Here is a 19,587-nt window from a genome sequence, read left to right as displayed (position 1 = left end):
TCAGTGGCAGATATAGCAATTTTCAAGCCCTAGGTTAGTGGTCCCCCCCTGGTGTCCAGACACCCCATGGAAAGTGCCAGTGGGGGCATGGGACCATATTTGCTCTGATATAAAATTAGATGTAGGCCTATACATATGATTGAAAAAAAAGTATTTGGACCAACCTAAAAGATGAAAAAAATACGAGAATCTAATCATTTTTGTGCAAAAACGTTTACATTTTTAGGCCCTCCACATCTAGTGTTCTCCTCCTTTGAAATTCTTATTTATCAAACAAAGTCCTGCTTGGACATGATGTAAAGCCAACTAAGAATGACTGTTAAACAATGTTTGTGTATAAAAATGTCTAGGTGGGGGGAGCAGGGGGCCTAGTGGTTCAAGACACTCCCTATGTACGCGGGCGGCCCGGGTTCAAATCTGGCCTGAGGCCCTTCACTGCATCTCCCTTCCCCAGTCTTGACCCTGTTTCCAACTCTATCCACTGTCCATCCTCCTCTATCTTATAAAGGCACAAAAATGCCCAAAAATAAATATTAAAAAAAAATGTCCAGGTGGATTTTAAATGCAACCAAATGACATCAGAGCTATTGAATACTAAGTTTGCAAGTTAATTTCAATATCAAATGATAATTTACTCAAAGAAAAAAAGTCTTTATTTCATTTTGGATTTTGTTTTCCTTTTTTTTGGTCATGTCTTACCAACCAAAACCTCTGAAAAAAGTTGCCAAATATGAACTTAGCACAAAAGGTAAGGAAATGTATGTTTGGTAGATTATTTCTTTGTTGTAACAATGCTTCTTGGCAAGAAATCTTACAAGTTTGGAAAGCATGTTTATTTACATTTTAAATTGTGCTGCATTGTAAGAAACATGCATTTGTAGGATGAACAGTAGAGCTGAGTTTGTGGGTTGTATCTATGAAAAATTTGCCAATGTCAAACAGCTTATTTTGCTGTTGGTATTGACTGTTGGTTTGAGCTTCTGGTGCCCCCAGGTGTTGACATTCAGGTGCTTGATTGGCAACACCTGTGAGTATGGGCCCTAGTGGTCAGCAGGTGACTGCCCCAAGAATTGGCATGCTGCGTTTGACTGAAAAGTTAATTACCTTTCCACGACGGCTTCAGAAGAACAATTTTCAAGACTTTTTGGAAAATGGAAAGCCTGTATTCTACCTAAACGCCCATTCTTTATTTATGGAGGTTTTATTTATGTTATTAACTTGTGCATATAAAAGTGTTCCTGTTTTTTGAATTAGGAAAACACCCCTGGTTTGAACTTTTATGTTCATTCTTCTTTGGGCATACTTATCTATTCTTTGTACTTTATAAGCTGCATATGTATCTTATTAGAAATCATATAATAATAGTATTGCAAATATTATAAGACGGTTCAGTTTGTAATTCATTTAAACAGTGCTTATTGTAGCAGTGTTTATTAAGTATGATTCTATTTTTTTCTATAAAAGAAATCATAAAATAATTTCCAAATTTCTAGGAAACTTGTGAAAAAACTTGTAAGGGGCCCTTAGATGGCGTAGTGGTGAGGTCCTGCCACATACATGCGGGTGGCCATGGTTCCATGAAGGCCTGTGGCTCCTTTAATAATAATAATAATGATAGTGTGGACTTATGGCACCTTTCATGAGACACAAGGTCTCTTCACAGAAGAGTAAACTCTGCAGGACTCACTCTGTTTCTGATGATCCACTGTCCTCTATAAACAAAGGCATAAAAGCCTTGAAATGTACATCTTTAAAAAAAGAAAACGTAATATCTGTACCAAAAGGTGGCAAATGTTAGCAAGCAGACTAGCACCAGTGCCACTCACCCAGCACAAATTCAGTGAAGGCACATTCTCTGGCCTTTGAAGGGGCCCAGCCATTTCAGGCCTGCTTTTAAAACATGCCTTTCTAACACTGTTCTTCTATGGAATAAGCTGTCCACCTGTATATGAAAACGGTGAAAGTAGTGCATTGGCCAATGACAATGAAATGCCACTTACACATTACAGCAATAAGCAGTGAGAGTAAGGTTGTAGAGTATCAGCAATGCTGTGATCTGGTAGTAAGCAGGAGACTTAAGACTGAAGAGAGTCACAGCAATGCCAGTGCTGATATTCAGTAGCCTAAAACAACTTGACCTTGAATGTGATATTGTTGTTATAAAACAGTTCAACAAGCTGTACAGAGAAGATAACATCGCAACTGAAGCTGACCCAAATATTCTCCTGCATTATTGCTGTTTGTCTTAATGGTTTCCATAACATTATGCTAATTTAACTGTATGTTTAAATTTGTTGTGGTTAATGTGAGCGTGTCAGAACACTTAGCTGAGGCGGAGTAGTACATTGTTTAGAGTCCCAGTAATGTAAACTATTAGCGCTCATAAAGTGCCTCTTATTAGATTGAATGAATTAATGGTTTTATATAAAAACTCATGATACATACATACAAAAACTTGGTCTATAACCTAATAACGAATTATACAAGGGTTCATAATGAGAAGATAAAAAAGCTTTTAAGACTTGCACAGTTTAAAAATTCACTTTTATTGCAAAATAATATCCCAGCAAAAAAAGCACATCAAATTTAGCAAAAAGAGCTACTTATTCCATACATGTATATAATCCATCTGTAAAGTATCTCCATGTCTGTGGACACATGTATTCATTCACATCTTTTTATAATCAGTGATATTCAATAACAGTATGAATCTGAGGCTGCCTTTATGCTTGCACAGTCACAGTACGCTGAAAAGTTTAAAATCAGTCCAGAAATCTTGCCTTATTCCACTTCTTTGCTACTTTAATGTGTAGCTCAGTTTTTTAATTATCTTTTCTATGTTCTCTTCTATGTCAGCATGTATGTGCAATGTCTTAAGCGGTAATGTATTATGAGTCTAAAGCTGAATTTAAATATCAATATCATCACAGTAGTTTAAAACATCCCAAGTATCTTACTTTGGCTACTGCCGTCACAAAGAGTGCTTTATAACAGGCTACTAGCTGAAATATTTGTGTTCTGTAAGAAAAAAGTTGTTTATTTGTGGCAGTTCACACTGAGCCAACCATTTTTTCTGCAACATCAAAGTTTGCCCCTTCTTAGGGTCAATCCCATTTCTACACCTTAGCTCTTCCCCCTTGGTTCTGCAGTTTCATGTCAGGTGAACAGGTATCCCAATTAATTGTCTTTTGAATTGAGGGCTAAGGGCCAAGGGCTACATAGCCCTTGAACAAAAATTTTTCAGGACCACACTTGAAACCAACGGGTATGAATTTCCCTGCTTGCACTGCATTCACTTGCAAAATGGCACAATGGACTATGAAGGAGGTGCATAAATATAAATATTTTCAGCATTTATAAATGATTATAGAAAATACTATAGTTTTTTCATATATTAAATCTTTAGATACTAGGGATGGGAGTTTATTGTACTTTCTATATGTACACATGTAAACCGGGGCTATTAAATGTATAAATATATGGAGAAGATCAACACAGAGATACATAGTATGAATGAGATGGCCAAAGCTTTATTGTCACCTCTGATGAAGCACTGTTTATCGGCAATGTGTGATGATGAACAGCAATCAAGTGGTGTCTCGTTTCTAAAGGGAAGGTTCTTACCCCTACCCCTTACCACTGTTTTGAGAGGCAAGGGGAAGGGGTAGATGAAAGGGAAGGGCTAAGGGGAAGGGTTATGGGGTAGAAATGGGATTGGCCCTTAGTGGTCACACACCAAAAGTGACAGCCTAATTTAGGCTTTATCCACATCGTCTTATGCAAGCAACTTTCCCTGCCAACAGACAGAAAAACTAGTGAACTAATTTTACATAAACAAATATGTAAATAATAATACCAAGAAAATAATGGCCTGCATGTTACTTTAGTGTGAGATCATTGTAAAATGCCATCAATCCAGTTTGCACATTCTAAGTTATTAAAGTATCAAAAAGCAACCCTTACAAAAAAGAAAAGGTTGAACTCTAAATGAGTCAGTTTGTTGGGGTATAAATAGATAAAGGAAATGTGTCCTGGTGTGGTATGTTTTCACTCTGGGTCCTTATTTTGGGTCTTCGATGGTGCCCTTGCTGAGGTCTGTCATTTTGGGATACTTCACTTTCTTTTGGTCAAGTTCATTTTGAGCCCAAAGCAGAAGCTTCAGGAGCTTGGCCAGCTTGGGTGTTGACTCTCTGTTCTCATAGTCTAGCACACACTGATTCACTTCACTCCAGACCTGGAAGGTAAAGACACAAACAGATAATTGCCTTTTACATGTTCATAGTTGAAAAGGAAACTCAGACAAAGAAGTCACTACAGTTGCTCTACCGCTTTTTAAATCAAGTTTAAGACTTTTGATGACCTTTTAAAGACCAAAAAAAAGAAAAATACATACAAGCTAGTCCCATTATCTTACATTTGAATGGCCTTTTTTCACACGTCTTTGCCCTTGCTTACCATCCTCTGTAATTGTCATCTTTAACTTGCTTAACTTCTCCATCTTCTTCTCTGTGAATGTGTACATTATCTGACTTCATATATACAATAAATTGTAATGAGACCAAAGAAATCCACAAAACACTAAAAATATAAAAATCATATTGGTGCTAATTAGACAGTGTTGAAAAATACTGGCCTATATTAGTCAAATGGAAATCTGAATTATGGAATTCTCAGAAGTAGACATAAACCTTTAACACATTTTATGAACTAAGATTACATATATCTAGTTTAAGACTTTCAGGGGCTCTCTACACACATATAAACACCCAGGAATTTCCTCTGCTGTAATCAATATAGAGATAAAATGAAAAAAAAAAAAAAAAAATCAGAAACAGACAGCAAAATTCTGCACAATTAACACCAGAGCCTTAATGCAACAGGGAACAAAAAACCTTTATTGTTTGATCATAAAATCCCTATCACATACTTATCACTTTGTGTACTATTCTTAATAAAAACGTCTTATTTTTTATTAAGGAGTTAGAGGAAGAGAGAAACGCCTTCATATGAGGAGTAACCATTTCTAAGGATGAATATAACTAAAGAGATGTTTATGAAACTCTTACACATTTTATGAATCTCAAAGTAACATTGGTATTGTCTTATTTGTGCTCTCCAAGTTAAATGAACTACATTCTACTATGCTAGTGTCATTGCCATTGTATCAAGGAATCATATTTTTATCATGTGATCATGTTGAATTAACATTTGATGAACTGTTTTTTTTTTTGTCTTTTGTTTTTTTTAGCAAAATACTGCAAAGATGTAACAACTGAAATGGACAAATAGAATGTAAAAAATGTAATTGTGGTACGATGCTGCTAAGGGCTAGGAGTACTTTGCCTGTATGATGTAATCAAGTAATTTGGATGCATGTCTACTGCTGCATTGTTACAATCTTTGCATATGTTTGATTAACACAATTTTGAAGAATACAAAAATGTGAATCATTAGGAAAAAAGCTCACCAAAAAAGGCAAGAAAAATGTGAGCTTTTCTTGTACACACTGACCCTACCTTTTGTCTCTGCATCATATTGAGAAGATCCCCAAAAGGTGACTCCTCAGGGTTGTCAAACGCTAGCAGGGCCAGTGTCCTCTCCATCTCAGTCAGACATTCTCGACTCTCCTCCCCTTGTTCTGCTAACTGAGACTGGGCAAATTCAAGAGCAGCTTCGGTCTCCCTCAAACGAATCAGCTCAATCAGATGCTGTTGCTGCAAACACCATATCAGGAAATCAAAATAACAGTAGAAACTCAGGCAGTACCCCTATAACAAAAAGTAATGAAAATGATTATGATTCATAATTTTACCTGTAGGTGAAAGTAGAGGTAACGGTTGGTATCCAGCAGTTCTGGGTGCAGACTGTTGATCAATGCAATGGCATCTTGAATCTGCCCCTTCAAAATCATCTCTCTAATCTTGATTCTTTCATCTAGGGAATCCAAATCCACACTAGGCTCGATTCCGGACTCCATCCTGAACTTCTCCGCAGCCTCCTTGAATCCCTCTGTTGGACAGAGACTGTGCTGAAATCTCACACTTTTACAACTGAAAGCAGAGTCCTAATTACACAAATAGTAGGATAATTCACCTGTCACGAGGTAATTCATAATCAGCCTGTTCATATCCGCTCTCTGAATGTGGACATTGTTGAGTTTATCCATCCACTCTTCCCTTGTTATGTCCTCCGGCTTCTCTGCATAACTCATTATGATTAGATCCTAAAGGAAGGGTTATTAATGGCAATAAAGGGTGACATTTCGGGACAGTAACGTTTGAAAACATGATTATGATATTAACACAATGTTATAACAGTTCTAATAATCAGCTGCTCAATTTGACGGTAACACAACACCGGAAATCCTTCATCAAAACAGTTCGGGCCTTCGATCAAAAACACAACATTGAAGCCTGACTTTCGACAACACACATCAAAACAAAGACAACTTCCTTCTATTCATCAATTAATACCACATAAACATATTTATAACAAGCGGTATTTTATTTTATTCTTGTCCACCCAGATATACAATAAATGGGTTGTGAAAATACCAAGAAAATTCAGTTCGCATTACCTGAAAATTGTGTCGCTACTTTCCAGCAGTAGCTAGCTAGCGAGCGGAAGAAAGCGTTTTCTTCTTCTTCCTTTTCCGGTCCGTGGATGACACACATGAACGTACTGCTGCCCCCAGAGTTTGTAAGAGTAACTGCACGGTATCTTATTCAATTTTAACGTTTGCGCCTTGACAAACTTAGGTAGGTAGATGGTATTTTATCGTCCTAGGTTTCTACGTGCTTAAATGCGTAGTGCATAGGATGATATCACTGTACAATATCATTTTCTGTAGTCAAAAAGTTATTGGATCTAGCATACCAAGTATTTTACATAATCAATTCATTTTCATTGTCATCATTCGACAATTAAAAGGATAGTCCTTTTCACAAAATAGCTTCTCAAGGGTATTTTAAATCCTCACCTGTCATTTTAACATCCCTTGATTTGTCAGTATTTAAAAAAAAACGTGGATGACAGAGCTAATATGTTTGGGATTGTTATTTTATTTCAGAGTGGCAGCAATCAACTTCCGTAATAATAAGAGGACAAACTGTTTAAGAAGAAGAAGAGGAAAAAGAACAAGAGGAAGAAGAATGAAAAAACACTGCAGGAAGTCATTCTATGAATAAGTAAAAATATGGCGGCCTACAAGAGCAATAAAAAAATAGATAGTCTGAAAAACTTTTACAAAGCATGAAACATATTTACATTAACAAAAAAAGAAATATATTTCATGAGACAAATTCACATTAGCAAAGCATGTCTAGAAATGAAAGAGCAAATTTATATTTAACAATAAAAAAGGTCCAATACAACTTTCCACAGTCTGAATCACTTTAATAAAGCTCGAAAGAAATTTACCAGGTCCAATACAAAACTACAAAGTCTGAAACGCTTCTTAAAAAAATAATTTTGGATTTAGGTCCACAAATTTTAATTAAAAAAACATTTTAAAGTTTACATTTTATAACGCAAATTTACTAAACACGAAACACTTATACATGAGCTAAGACAAATTTACAAACTGTGAAAACTCTTGCAACTTCTGAAACAAAGTTTGTTGTTTAAAATGTTTCTTTGTTTTTCATTTGTAAAAGTGTTTTTGCTAATGTTAATTTGTTTCATGCTGTTGAAAAGTGTTTCAGACTTTGTAATTTTGCACTTCTAGGCCATTTGAAAGAAAGAATCCCATTTTTAAATAAAACTTTTAACGTTAACAAATATTAAACTATCAATGTATTTAATGTTTTGCTTCTATTTGTTCTTTGAAGTACCTTGCCTTATAAAAGTCATCATTAGGGTTAACATTTTTCTGCAAAAGCTATTCTTAAACGCAAAATAGCTTAAACGTATGATCATGACCCGCCTCCCGCCTATAGCAACCGTTTGGTGTTTCCATGACAACGACGCTGCTCAAAGGTGCCTACAGGCATTGACATTATATACGCTAAAAAAAGTCATTTACGGCGGTAATTGATACAGCCAACTATTCAAAGTGAGAAGTCATCGAAAAGGAAGAGGGTAAGTAAACTTGTTGTTGAATACTACGGGTTTTTACCTTTACGTTTTGACTCTTTTACAGGCTAACTCTAGCTTAACTTATGTAAGTTAGCTTGGCGGTAAGGTATAACCTTTCAAGTCTAATGTAGCGTAGTTATTTTGACCTGTGGTTCTTCCAGTGGCTTGTGACCAGAGATGGCCACCTCCCCCGGAGTTTTCAAAGCCACTGCGGTGAAAGGCCTTTCGAAGTTTCCAGTCCTGCCCCCGATAGAGAGTACACACCTGCGGGATGATGTTGCTCAGGCCATAGCAGCAAAGGAGGAGATAGCGCAAAGGCTTCGTGCTCAGAGGAAACAACTCCGGCAGAGAAGGAGTAAAGTGGAGCGAGAACAACTCCAAACAATACTGTACGTTTCCAGTTTAGCTATGGTTGCTTTACCTTGCCAGTGTCTTACCAATAGTAAAAATACTGGTGACTCCACCACATGGCTTACAAAAATAAATCGTCATAGACTAAGGGGCTCCTGCAGTGTGATGTTTGTTTGCTAAATGATTACAGCATGTCCAGAGCAATGAAGGCCTACAGACAGAGTAAAGACAGAGAGGCACTGCACAGTCACTCACCAGAGCCACAGTTACCATCTTCTGTAAGACAATTATGTATCTACATTTCACATTTTAAATACAAGTTCATATATGAACAATGTTGTAATGTTGCCTATGTCAATCATTGCTTTGCAGATGCTTAGTGAGGAGCGGAAGCAGAGGGTAAGATACTCTTTAGTGTTAAGCATATCATAGCAGAAGGAAATTAAAGCCATGTGTTTTACACCTGTCTCTCTCTTCTATTTTTGATCTCATGCACAGATGAACTACATGTTTCTTAAGCACTGTGCAGAGAGCAGCCCAGTGGCTCCAATCCAGCAACACTGGTTAGACTCCATTGTTACTAAAATCTCACCTAAACTCCAAGAGACCCCTCAGACCAAAAAACTGCTACAGGAGCTCCTCCAGGAAGTCAGCAGTGATTTCCACAACATGACAGTCAGGCACACAGGTATTACCAGTCATATTTGCATGTTTCCACACATTTAGATGACAGGTGAACCATGTCTTATTTAGTATTAACCTCCTTTAGTGGACACAGTGCTGAAGAATCCACAGGAAGGACATAGTTCAGAAAAACAGAAAGCTACCCAAACAAAGTGAGTGTTTTATTCAAACGCTTTCTTTAAAAAGTAGTTTTCTCGTTTTGTTTGCCATGAGCTGATATGGATTCCCAATCTTTTGCAGTCTTCTTGATTTCTCCCAACCTTGGCATGATAATTTTACCAGAAGCTGCAGACTTATGGAAAAAAATCTGCACATTCTTCATCCCATAATGCAAACTATTCTGGAAATTGGGTACACCACATTTTCTCCCCTCATCCTGGTAGATCTCTCCGAATGCCGGTAAGTTAATACACCATTTATGCATAACGATATAAAATAAATGCATACTTATTATATTTCACATGATGATTTAAGATTTTTTTTTTTCACTGACATTTTTTTTCTTGATTCAGGACTTCAGGGCCAGTAGAGTGTAAGAGCCTACAGAACAAAATGGCTGTACAGTGTAAGAGAACAGAAGACCGCATCATGAATACCTGGTTTCCCAAAGTCATCAGCTTATTAACAAGCAAGGAAACACTGCAGACAGTTAAAGAGGAGGATCAAAACTCCTTCTTCAGATGTGCTTCAATACTCATCTCAAATCAGGTAGAGCAATTCAGACCTGGGTTTGGGTTTGACTGAAAATGAGTAAGAACAATCAAGAGTCATTTAAATAAAGCTTTTTGATCAGTTCTAAAAATCTTAAGTAACACACAAGATACATTGTTATGCAATACTCTGCTAAGTTGCATTTTTGGCAACTCAACCCAATGCTGCAACCTTCTGTGACCTGTGCTTTGTTTGGAATGCATTTTTAGTTTCTTGCACTTATTTGAACAGGAATTTTTTTTTTTTTTTTTTTTTTTTTTTACAAAAAATGATGTCTGCAAGTTTCCTGAAGCCCATGTTTCTCCAAAATCCACACAAATCACTCAGGATCTCTATGATAAATTTTAACCATATTAGGTATTCCATTAAAAGTACCCCTAATTTTTTTCTTCCACCCATCCATCCAACTTTCTTCCTCTTATCTGGGGTTGGCTCGTGGTGGCAGCAGGTGAAGTAAGTCAAACCAGACATCCCCAACCCCAGCAACACTTTCCATTTCCTCCTGAGGGTCTTACGACTCCACTCCCTCTTGACCATGGTACAGCGCCTGCAGAACTGCTGATGCTGCACCAATCCACCTGTCGACCTCACGGTCCATTCTACCCTCAGTCGTGGACAAGACGTTAAGATACTTGAACTCCTTCACCTTCCCACCTGGAGGGAGCAATCCAGCAGAAAACCATGGCCTCAGACCCAAAATATTCTTTAAATATTCCCCAAATGTTTCAGCAAAACTTTATCATCAAGCTGAAATATTCAAATAAAAATATACCGAAAAAATTCCATGTAAATTCTTGAAAAATTTCCAGAAATTCTGCAGAATTTCAAAGCTCATTTTCCCAAAATCTCTCATCAAATTCCGGTTAATTTACAAATAAATTCCCCAAAATGTAATGGAAATTTAATAGAAAATTTCCCCCAAAACATTTAGACAAATTTCAGAAATTTCCATAAAAAATCATAAAAATTTCATGTCACCCCCTTCCAAAATTATAAATTGAATTTCTAAACAATTACCAATAATTTTTTACAAATTTCTATGAAAATACCAAAAGCTCTAAACAATTTCCTAAAATATACAAATACATTTCCCAAATTTTCATTAAAATGCAAAAAAAGAATCCCCAAAACTTTCAATGAAACTCTTAAAAATATCCAACAAATTTCCATTTATTTCTATGAAAACCTTGAAATCATAGCAAATTCTCCCAGTTCAAGTAAATGACATAAACTCTAAATGATAGTCCAGACAGCGATCTCAAAAACTGTAAAAGCAGAAATCATTACTATGTTGCAGGAAAATCCAATGCCCTCATATGTATAGTCCTTAACAAATTTATTAGACCACCACCCAGCTACCCTTAATTAACAGCATTGGTAAAAATTGGTAAAACCAAAATCATTTTTATGTTTCTGCAATGGTTAATACACTAATATGTGGAAGCTCTTTAACCGAAATGATATTTTAATGCTAAAATCTAATTATTATTATCCATGAATTTTAAAATTTACTGATTTACAAAAAACTGAAAAATTGAAAAATTATTATTTCTTGATTGATATGAGAAATTCTAGTGATTTACTTGCATTCCTGAACAGAAAATGAGTTTTAGTGCTTGAATGTTATGCTTGATTAATTTCTGACTTCTCAGAGAAGTCCAGTGAGCCGGCTCAAATTTGGGTGAATTCAGTTTGAAATCCCTCATTCCTGTTCAAAATGGTAAAATGTGGAGAGCTCACTGAAAGTGAAAGAGTCCGCATTAAAGCACTTCATGATGCTGGATGGTCTCTGAGACAGGTGGTCTAATAAATTTGTTAAGCACTGTACATACAAGGTCTTAGGAGGTTAATATTACATTGTGAGTTAAATGTAAAGCTTGCTTTGTTGAAGTCTCATCTGGATCTTTATTTAGTAAATAAATACATAATCTTGCCATATATGAAAAGTTTAAACTTATTGTTTTTTGTCTTCTGATCCCAGTTGAAATCCATGCTTCATAAAAGTATCCAGCAGTTTGTTGGTGTGTTTGATCCAAGTGATGGCCACTGCCTGCCTGTCTTTCGAATGGCCTTGACATTTGATGATGAAAAGATGGAAATTTATCCCACCATTCAAGATCTAAAAACTGCTGTTTTTGAGATTCTTTACACCATCACAAATACACTGCAGGTGAGCTCATTTGAAAAGGCATTACATGTTAAAAGACTACCTTTTTTTAACTGTATTTTGAGCATCTCTGACTCTGATTCACAGAAAGTACAGACTGTCCAGTCATGGCTGGTACAAGGGGCATCATTGTATGTTGATGCAAAGGTGGCTGATCACATCTTTGCCTGGGCTAAGGCCACTATTAAGTGTGCTCTATGCAAGAATCTCGAAGAACCTGACAAGCATTTCCAAAGCTACGGTGATATCACCACAATTTCCTTTAATTATCGCATGGTTTGAATTAATTGACTGAATTCCTTGCTGACTTTTTCTGCTTTTTTTGTAGTTGATAACTATGACTGGTTAGTCAATGGAACTGCAAAGGCCCGAGTAGAGAAGTTCATGAGAGAGGAGCACTCTTTTGAAGAGTACACTACGGTACCAAAAAAAGAGTCCAACTATTGCTGCATATGTTATTTTCTCCTTTTATAATTTTTTTTCCTCTGATGACTGTCAACTTGAAATGCCACCTCTGTTTAAAGCAAGTGGAGGAGTTTCGTGCTCTTTCGAAGGAGATTGCCAGCCTCCCAGCCAAAGCCCACTTCACAATGGTCCATCTGGACTGTGAAGAGCTGAAGCAAGGCCTGGCCAACAAAGCCAAAAACTATGCCGAAATTCTTCTGAAGAAACTCATCACCAGCCATCGGGAGCAGAATCTAAAGTGAGTCAGTTCTTGTAGCATTCTTTAACACAAATCAACAGTTTGTGCTCAGAATGCTCTGATTTTTTTAATAATCTGTTCTGTTTCTGTTTGAAGGATCTGCTCAGAATTTGAAACTATCAGAGAGACAGCTCTGAAAATACCAGAGACGACCGAGGACATGACTCAACTTATTGAATATATTGATTTCATTAAGACAAAGGGCATCACAGAACTTAATGGAAGAATAAAGGTAACCAAACAATTGGCTCTACTTGTTGTGTTTTGCACCAAAACACATGTATCAATTCTATCCTGACCTGTTAATTTTTTTGTTCCGACAGGAAAGCTATTGCAGACTGGTCTACCTCCTGGATGTCCACATCATTGAGCGAGAAGATCAAGAACTTAATTCGACTGTCTTCCTCTGGCCACAGCAAATCCTTCACGTCTTTGAGCTCAGTGATGAAGTAATGCTCCTATCTCTGCTGGAGACATTATGTCTTTGTTGTTTCTTTATTGATGGCCTGATTCTGGATGGTTTTGTCCTTTTTCCAGGTGCTGATGAAAGCCAGGCAGAAAGGGGAACAGGAGCTGGTTGCTAAGAGAGAAAGATTAATGTTACAGCTGGAAAAGTTGGGACATAGGATAGAGGAATTCCCGTTTTGTTCTGAGCTGGATATGGTGGCACAGGTGGGGTTTGCTTACAAACTTTTAGATACTTGAAATGGTGTCAAATTTGGGTTATATGTGCATGTGCATCCTTGATAAATAACTGTTAGCTCAACATAAATTGCAGAAAACCATGAGCTTTTATTCATTTTTAGCCATACATTCTGCTTTCTGACACAACCAGTTTTAAGGATGTTCCTGCCCCTGGCCTGGAAATAGTCTGGCTACACCTATCATAACATACCAAATCAAAACAAAACATTTTCCACTGCCATAAATAACATAATCACAAGTTATATTGTTTGGTGGATTTTTGTATATTTAGACAGAGCCATGCCAGCTATTTCCCCCATGTTTGACTACAGCTAAGCTACCCAGTAGCTGGCTCCCACTTCACACTGAAGATGGTATCAATTACAACTTTTAACTCCCTGCAAGGCAGTGAATCAATGCATTTGAAACAGCAATTTCATTGCTGAACCAGCCTTTAAGTGATACAGAAATACGCCCTTAAATTCCCTGTCAACATCAAAACAATGTAAGAGGTGATACAAATTGTACGAAAGCAAATATTTATTTATTTTTTGAGTTTTTTAAGCAGAAAATAATTTGTGCTTTTTTATCTGCAGTATATTAAGGAAGTCAAAACAGTTCAAAAACTTCTCCAGGAGGTTAAAGAGACCATCACCTTCATCAACAAAGAGGAGGACTTTTACAAATGGGAGCAAACGTGTTACCCAGAAGTTGAGGTCATCAAAGACAGCATTGAGCCTTATCATAAGCTGTTTGGACTTGTACAGAAGTGGCAGCGGGCAGAGTACAGGTCTGATTTTAGTCTAATGTATATTGTGTTGGTACCAAAACATGACATGAAACCAGTTATCTTTTTCTCATTAATAGATGGATGGATGGCTCCTTCCAAGATCTAGATGGTGAGAGCATGGAAGGGATGGTGGATGAGTTCTATCGGGAGATCTTCAAGATGCTCAAGGTTTTCCAACAGAAGCAGAACAAGGCTGAGCAAGAGATGGAGAAGATGTCAGGCCCAACTAAGCGACGACAGAGTGTGGATAGTCCGAGGAAGCAGGAAAACCCCACAGTCCTTTTATGCTCAACTGTTATGGAGCAGATCAAAGAATTCAAGGTAATCGTTGTTTAAAAGGAGCCCTTTAATGAAGCAGTGTTGTAGGAAGAGTTTTGTTTGTTGATGCTAAACCATTCTGTAAACATGTTTATATCAACAGGAACACATCCCTGTAGTGTCCATCTTGTGTAATCCAGGCATCCGTGCTCGCCACTGGGACCAGATGTCAGAGATAGTTGGGTATGACCTCACCCCTGACTCTGGTACAACACTACGCAAAGTCCTTAAGCAGAATCTGGCTCCATACCTGGAAGAGTTTGAGTCTATCAGCGCTGCTGCTAGTAAAGTGCGAGCTCCTCAAATCTTGTCTTAAGAGTTTTCTCAAACTTTAATTTTTTTTTTTTTTTAAACTTGCTAAATTCTAAACAACTAATTTTATGCGTCTCTGCAGGAATTTTCCCTGGAGAAGGCTATGCAAACCATGGTGCACATTTGGGATGGAATTTCTTTCCACCATCAGCCTTACAGAGAAACCGGAGTGTCCATCCTGACTGCCTTGGATGAGATCCAGACAATGCTAGATGACCAAATTGTAAAGACTCAGACTATGAGAGGTTCACCGTTCATCAAACCATTTGAAAATGAGATTAAGGTAAAATAAAGTGCTGAAGGAATTACAATACGATATGATACAATGAGATGCGATACGATATGATAAACTTTATTGTCCTCTTAGTGAAATGTGTCTTGGAAGTGCTGCAAGCAATAACACATGAGTCTAGGTTACGCCCCCCCCACCCTCCAATTCCATTTTATAATCAATAAATGCAGAATTTGCTGAGACAAAGTAATGCCTGTACCCAGTCCAGACAACGTAACTGTTTATTTCTGTTATCTCAGCGATGGGAGGAACGTCTTCTTCGAATCCAGGAAACCATAGATGAGTGGCTGAAGGTGCAGGCCCAGTGGCTTTATCTGGAGCCTATATTCTCCTCTCAGGACATCATGCAGCAGATCCCCGAAGAGGGACGACTTTTCCAAACTGTTGACAAAAACTGGAAAGATGTTATGAGGCACTGTGTGAAGAATCCAAAGGTACTCTTAAAAAGGCTTTGTGGTAACTTAAAGTTCTTGATAAATAAAAAGGACAAAGTTGAAATATAAACTCTTCTGATAACTGGCAGTTTGTTATGGCAGATTCTACCAGCTACCTCACTGCCTGGTTTGCTAGAGAAACTGCAAGATTCAAACAACCTCCTGGAAAGTATCATGAAAGGATTGAATGCATACTTGGAGAAGAAGCGTCTCTTTTTCCCCAGGTATATAAAATGACTTTACAGCCCTCCTTTTTCCAATCCTTTATCAGTATCACATATTTTGATATCTATCTGTAATTTGTTTGTAGGTTTTTCTTCTTGTCCAATGATGAAATGCTGGAAATCTTGTCTGAGACAAAGGACCCACTAAGAGTGCAGCCCCATCTGAAGAAATGCTTTGAAGGCATTTCCAAACTGGACTTCCTTCCCAACTTGGATATCCATGTAAGGCAGTCATACATCAAGCTTTGCATACACTTAGTTGGTAAACATATTACATTCATACTGTTTAACCCTAGGCCATGTATAGTAGTGAGGGGGAGCGTGTGCAGCTTATCCAGAATATCTCCACATCTGAAGCCAAAGGAGCGGTGGAAAAGTGGTTGGTGCAAGTGGAGGATGTGATGCTCCGTAGTGTCAGAGATGTGGTGGCCCAGTCCAGATTGGTGAGATCATTGTTTTCCTAACATTATCTATTAAAACAGTATGTTATGTGCTGATTGTTTAGCGTAGTGGATATTCTAGGTTTTTTTTTTTTTAGGTTTGTTATACTGTTGCATTAAATTTTTACGAGTAAGGGCAATTAGAGACTCCTATGCATTAGTGTTGTAACTGATTATTGTTTTGAAAAAAATGAGTAAAAGAAGTAAGACACAAAAAATCAGCTGGAATTGGAATAGAGGCAAAAAGCCCCAAAAATAATCTTAGATAGAAAAAGACACAAAAATAAAGAAGAACTTCTACATCTCACCAAAAAAGATGCCTGTGACAGTTTAACAGTCAGTTGGAGAACCATGTGCGTCTACAGAATGTGAACACAATCTCTCAGAGTCTGCTGTATTATGATTGGGATAAAGATTAGGGAAATTTAAGCCTAAGTGACCAAATGAGAAGATAATATGATATGTTTGCACAGTTTACCTTAGTGATGATTTAAAACAGGGGGTCCTCCCTCTCTTTCTCAGTAAGTTAGCATCGATGGGCTGTCTTTCAAAGCAAAACGAAATCAGTTTTATTTTGATAACCTTTTTTTACACAGTAATATTTACTGTCAGTTTTGTATGAAAATAATTGAATGCCTGACACCTGTCCCAGTAAAGTCAGATAATAATGTCATTGACTGAAATACAGAGAAGCTGGGCTATTAATTGAAGTTTTCTGTTAGATTTGCGTGTGGTTTCTTTTACAGGCTTATGCAGAGACAGCCCGGAGCCAGTGGGTAAAGGAGTGGCCTGGGCAGGTGGTGCTCTGTACATCCCAGATTTTCTGGACATTGGAGGTTCATGAAGCCATCAGAGCAGGGGCTGATGTATGTCTTAGCCCAGTTATTTTAAAACTGACTTTTATAAATTAAAGAAGCTTAAGTTGGGAAGAGTTTTTTTTTCCAATTTTGAAATAATATTTACAAAAAAAGTTTAATTAAACATTTAATTTTGGGACATTTAATTGCTTTTCTGTGATATAATGGTTCTTTATTTTTAAGAATATAATTACAGAAAAAGACACTGTGGGAAAAAGTGTAATGGGGCTTCTGTCTCTTTGAAGGGTTTAAAGAACTACTACCAGCAGCTGCAGAATCAGCTGAATGACATAGTCGAGCAGGTGAGAGGAAAACTGCCCAAGCAAACAAGGATCACTTTGGGAGCCCTGGTCACGATCGATGTTCACGCCCGGGATGTTGTCATGGAGCTCATTGAGAAAGGTGGCACAAAATGCTGGGTAGACCATAGTGAAGTGTTTGGAAACATTGAAAAAATATGTTGACAAATTATGTCCATTTTGAACAGGAGTATCACATGAAACAGATTTTCAGTGGCTTGCTCAGCTGCGCTACTACTGGAGCAATGACAATGTCCGTGTTCGCATAATTAACTGTGATGTTAAGTATGCCTATGAGTACCTGGGAAATTCACCACGTCTGGTCATCACTCCACTTACAGACAGATGCTACAGGACACTGGTAAGATATTTGACAAATTACCTACAAAGATCATTACCCCTTTACTTTGCTATTGTAATTATAATTAAATAAATATTTTAACACTAAACTCTATATGTTTTAGATTGGGGCTTTCTACTTGAATTTGGGTGGTGCACCTGAGGGTCCAGCTGGTACAGGAAAGACTGAAACCACCAAAGATCTTGCCAAAGCTCTTGCTGTGCAATGTGTGGTCTTCAACTGTTCTGACGGACTTGATTACCTTGCCATGGGCAAAGTAAGCAGGAAATTTTGAATTTATATTTTAATTAAACGCCATAGCATTATTTGCAAATAACCAATTTGATCCTGCACTCTGGTGAAATATCTCACAGTTTTTCAAAGGTCTGGCATCATCTGGTGCGTGGGCGTGCTTTGATGAATTCAACCGCATTGAGCTAGAGGTGTTGTCTGTAGTGGCCCAGCAAGTTCTGTGCATCCAGAGGGCCATCGAGCTAAAACTGGAGTATTTTGACTTTGAGGGGACAATGCTCAAACTCAACCCAAACTGCTTTGTGTCCATCACAATGAACCCTGGCTATGCAGGACGCTCAGAGCTCCCAGACAATCTTAAGGTCACTGATCATGTCAATCACATTTAATCACTGTTTGTTAGTCTACACTGTGAGATCCAAAAAATATTGGCTGTTATTTTCTTATACATTATTAATGATATTCATCACTGTATTTAATCCCACTTATTTGAATCATTCCAGTTTGTTTGTCAGCTTCAAATTATTCACTGTGATGTAATGATGACACTTTTAAACCCACTTGGTATAATGTACTATATCAGGAACATGATCTTAAGTTTCTTTTTGCAGGTTTTATTTCGAACAGTGGCAATGATGGTCCCAAACTATGCCCTAATCGCAGAGATCTCCTTGTATTCTTATGGCTTTCTCAACGCCAAACCACTGTCAGTGAAGATTGTGATGACCTACAGGCTCTGTTCAGAGCAGCTGTCCTCCCAATTCCATTATGATTACGGCATGAGGGCCGTCAAAGCTGTTCTTGTGGCTGCAGGAAATCTCAAGCTCAAGTTCCCTGATGAGAATGAGGACATACTGGTATTTGTGTTGAAATTGAGCTTGTTGTTAAATGAAACAGTTTTCCTACATGCTAAAAGTTTTTGATCTCTCTTCCTTCTTCTAAATGGTTTAATATCCAGCTCCTGAGGTCTATAAAGGATGTTAATGAGCCCAAGTTTCTGTCCCATGATATTCCACTCTTCAATGGAATCACCAGTGATCTTTTTCCTGGCATCTCTCTGCCTGAGGCTGACTATCAGGTCAGATATAATCTAACAATGGCTGTTTTGAATTATATCAATGTTGTTGTTTTTATTGAAATCAGTTTTATATGTTTGGCAGCTGTTTCTGGAAGCTTCGAAGGAGTGCTGTAAAAATCACAACGTACAGCCAACACAGGTTTTCTTAGAGAAGATGATCCAGACTTATGAGATGATGATAGTAAGACATGGGTATGTTGTATTGCAATTTCATTTTTACTGCATATAATGTTCAGTTTAATTTGTAAAATGCATTCTGAAAGTATTAGACCCCCTAATTTTTTCAAATTAGTCATGTTGCAGCCTGGTGCTACAATTATTTAAATTCATTTTTTTCCCCTCAGTAATCTACACTTAGTACCCCATAATGACATTTTGAAAACAGAATTATAGACACTTTTGCTAATTTATCAAAGAGAAAAAACAAACATATCACATTAATGTAGGTATTCAGACCCTGTGCAAAAACATCTAAAATTTAGTTCCGGTTCCTCCTATTTCTCTTGATCATTGCTAAGATGTTGCTGCACCTTGACTGGAGTCCACCTGTGGGAAATCAAATTAATTGGACATGA

At 37.4% G+C, this 19,587-nt stretch overlaps 2 protein-coding genes across 2 annotated transcripts in view; one reads left to right on the top strand and one right to left on the bottom strand.

Moving 5' to 3' along the window:
* Window positions 1–2,527: 2,527 nt before the first annotated feature.
* On the bottom strand, window positions 2,528–6,640 carry LOC121518058 (glucose-induced degradation protein 8-B homolog). Its single transcript, XM_041800244.1, has 5 exons — window positions 6,578–6,640; window positions 6,094–6,223; window positions 5,813–6,009; window positions 5,517–5,714; window positions 2,528–4,234 (listed from the first exon to the last, which is right to left on the bottom strand). The coding sequence occupies exons 2-5, from the start codon at window positions 6,209–6,211 to the stop codon at window positions 4,061–4,063; spliced, it is 687 nt and encodes a 228-aa protein (XP_041656178.1). The 5' UTR covers window positions 6,212–6,223; window positions 6,578–6,640; the 3' UTR covers window positions 2,528–4,060.
* A 1,613-nt stretch (window positions 6,641–8,253) lies between these two features.
* The window catches only part of dnah12 (dynein, axonemal, heavy chain 12), a 28,639-nt gene continuing 17,305 nt past the window's right edge, over window positions 8,254–19,587 (top strand). Inside the window, exons 1-30 of the mRNA XM_041799362.1 lie at window positions 8,254–8,465; window positions 8,618–8,705; window positions 8,800–8,826; window positions 8,926–9,115; window positions 9,197–9,263; window positions 9,352–9,510; window positions 9,624–9,819; window positions 11,804–11,992; window positions 12,077–12,230; window positions 12,318–12,409; window positions 12,514–12,692; window positions 12,789–12,924; window positions 13,016–13,141; window positions 13,230–13,364; window positions 13,973–14,166; window positions 14,244–14,487; window positions 14,588–14,773; window positions 14,879–15,079; window positions 15,328–15,522; window positions 15,625–15,746; window positions 15,833–15,968; window positions 16,043–16,189; window positions 16,933–17,052; window positions 17,289–17,445; window positions 17,531–17,703; window positions 17,807–17,959; window positions 18,057–18,296; window positions 18,546–18,791; window positions 18,893–19,012; window positions 19,095–19,204. Of these exons, the coding sequence (XP_041655296.1) occupies window positions 8,254–8,465; window positions 8,618–8,705; window positions 8,800–8,826; window positions 8,926–9,115; window positions 9,197–9,263; window positions 9,352–9,510; window positions 9,624–9,819; window positions 11,804–11,992; window positions 12,077–12,230; window positions 12,318–12,409; window positions 12,514–12,692; window positions 12,789–12,924; window positions 13,016–13,141; window positions 13,230–13,364; window positions 13,973–14,166; window positions 14,244–14,487; window positions 14,588–14,773; window positions 14,879–15,079; window positions 15,328–15,522; window positions 15,625–15,746; window positions 15,833–15,968; window positions 16,043–16,189; window positions 16,933–17,052; window positions 17,289–17,445; window positions 17,531–17,703; window positions 17,807–17,959; window positions 18,057–18,296; window positions 18,546–18,791; window positions 18,893–19,012; window positions 19,095–19,204 (4,694 nt within the window). The remainder of the gene's footprint in view (window positions 8,466–8,617; window positions 8,706–8,799; window positions 8,827–8,925; window positions 9,116–9,196; window positions 9,264–9,351; window positions 9,511–9,623; window positions 9,820–11,803; window positions 11,993–12,076; window positions 12,231–12,317; window positions 12,410–12,513; window positions 12,693–12,788; window positions 12,925–13,015; window positions 13,142–13,229; window positions 13,365–13,972; window positions 14,167–14,243; window positions 14,488–14,587; window positions 14,774–14,878; window positions 15,080–15,327; window positions 15,523–15,624; window positions 15,747–15,832; window positions 15,969–16,042; window positions 16,190–16,932; window positions 17,053–17,288; window positions 17,446–17,530; window positions 17,704–17,806; window positions 17,960–18,056; window positions 18,297–18,545; window positions 18,792–18,892; window positions 19,013–19,094; window positions 19,205–19,587) is intronic.

The sequence above is a fragment of the Cheilinus undulatus genome, linkage group 11 (assembly GCF_018320785.1).
Source record: "Cheilinus undulatus linkage group 11, ASM1832078v1, whole genome shotgun sequence".
Lineage (NCBI taxonomy): Eukaryota > Metazoa > Chordata > Actinopteri > Labriformes > Labridae > Cheilinus > Cheilinus undulatus.
This window is presented reverse-complemented; position numbering and strand designations above follow the sequence as displayed.

Coding starts and splice junctions, on each gene's coding strand:
- LOC121518058 (XM_041800244.1), bottom strand. CDS start 6,211: ATGAGTTATGCAGAGAAGCCGGAGGACATAACAAGGGAAGAGTGGATG. Junction 6,010..6,093: donor TATGAATTACCTCGTGACAG/GTGAATTATCCT, acceptor TCTGTCCAACAG/AGGGATTCAAGGAGGCTGCG. Junction 4,235..5,516: donor ATATGATGCAGAGACAAAAG/GTAGGGTCAGTG, acceptor TTTACCTTCCAG/GTCTGGAGTGAAGTGAATCA.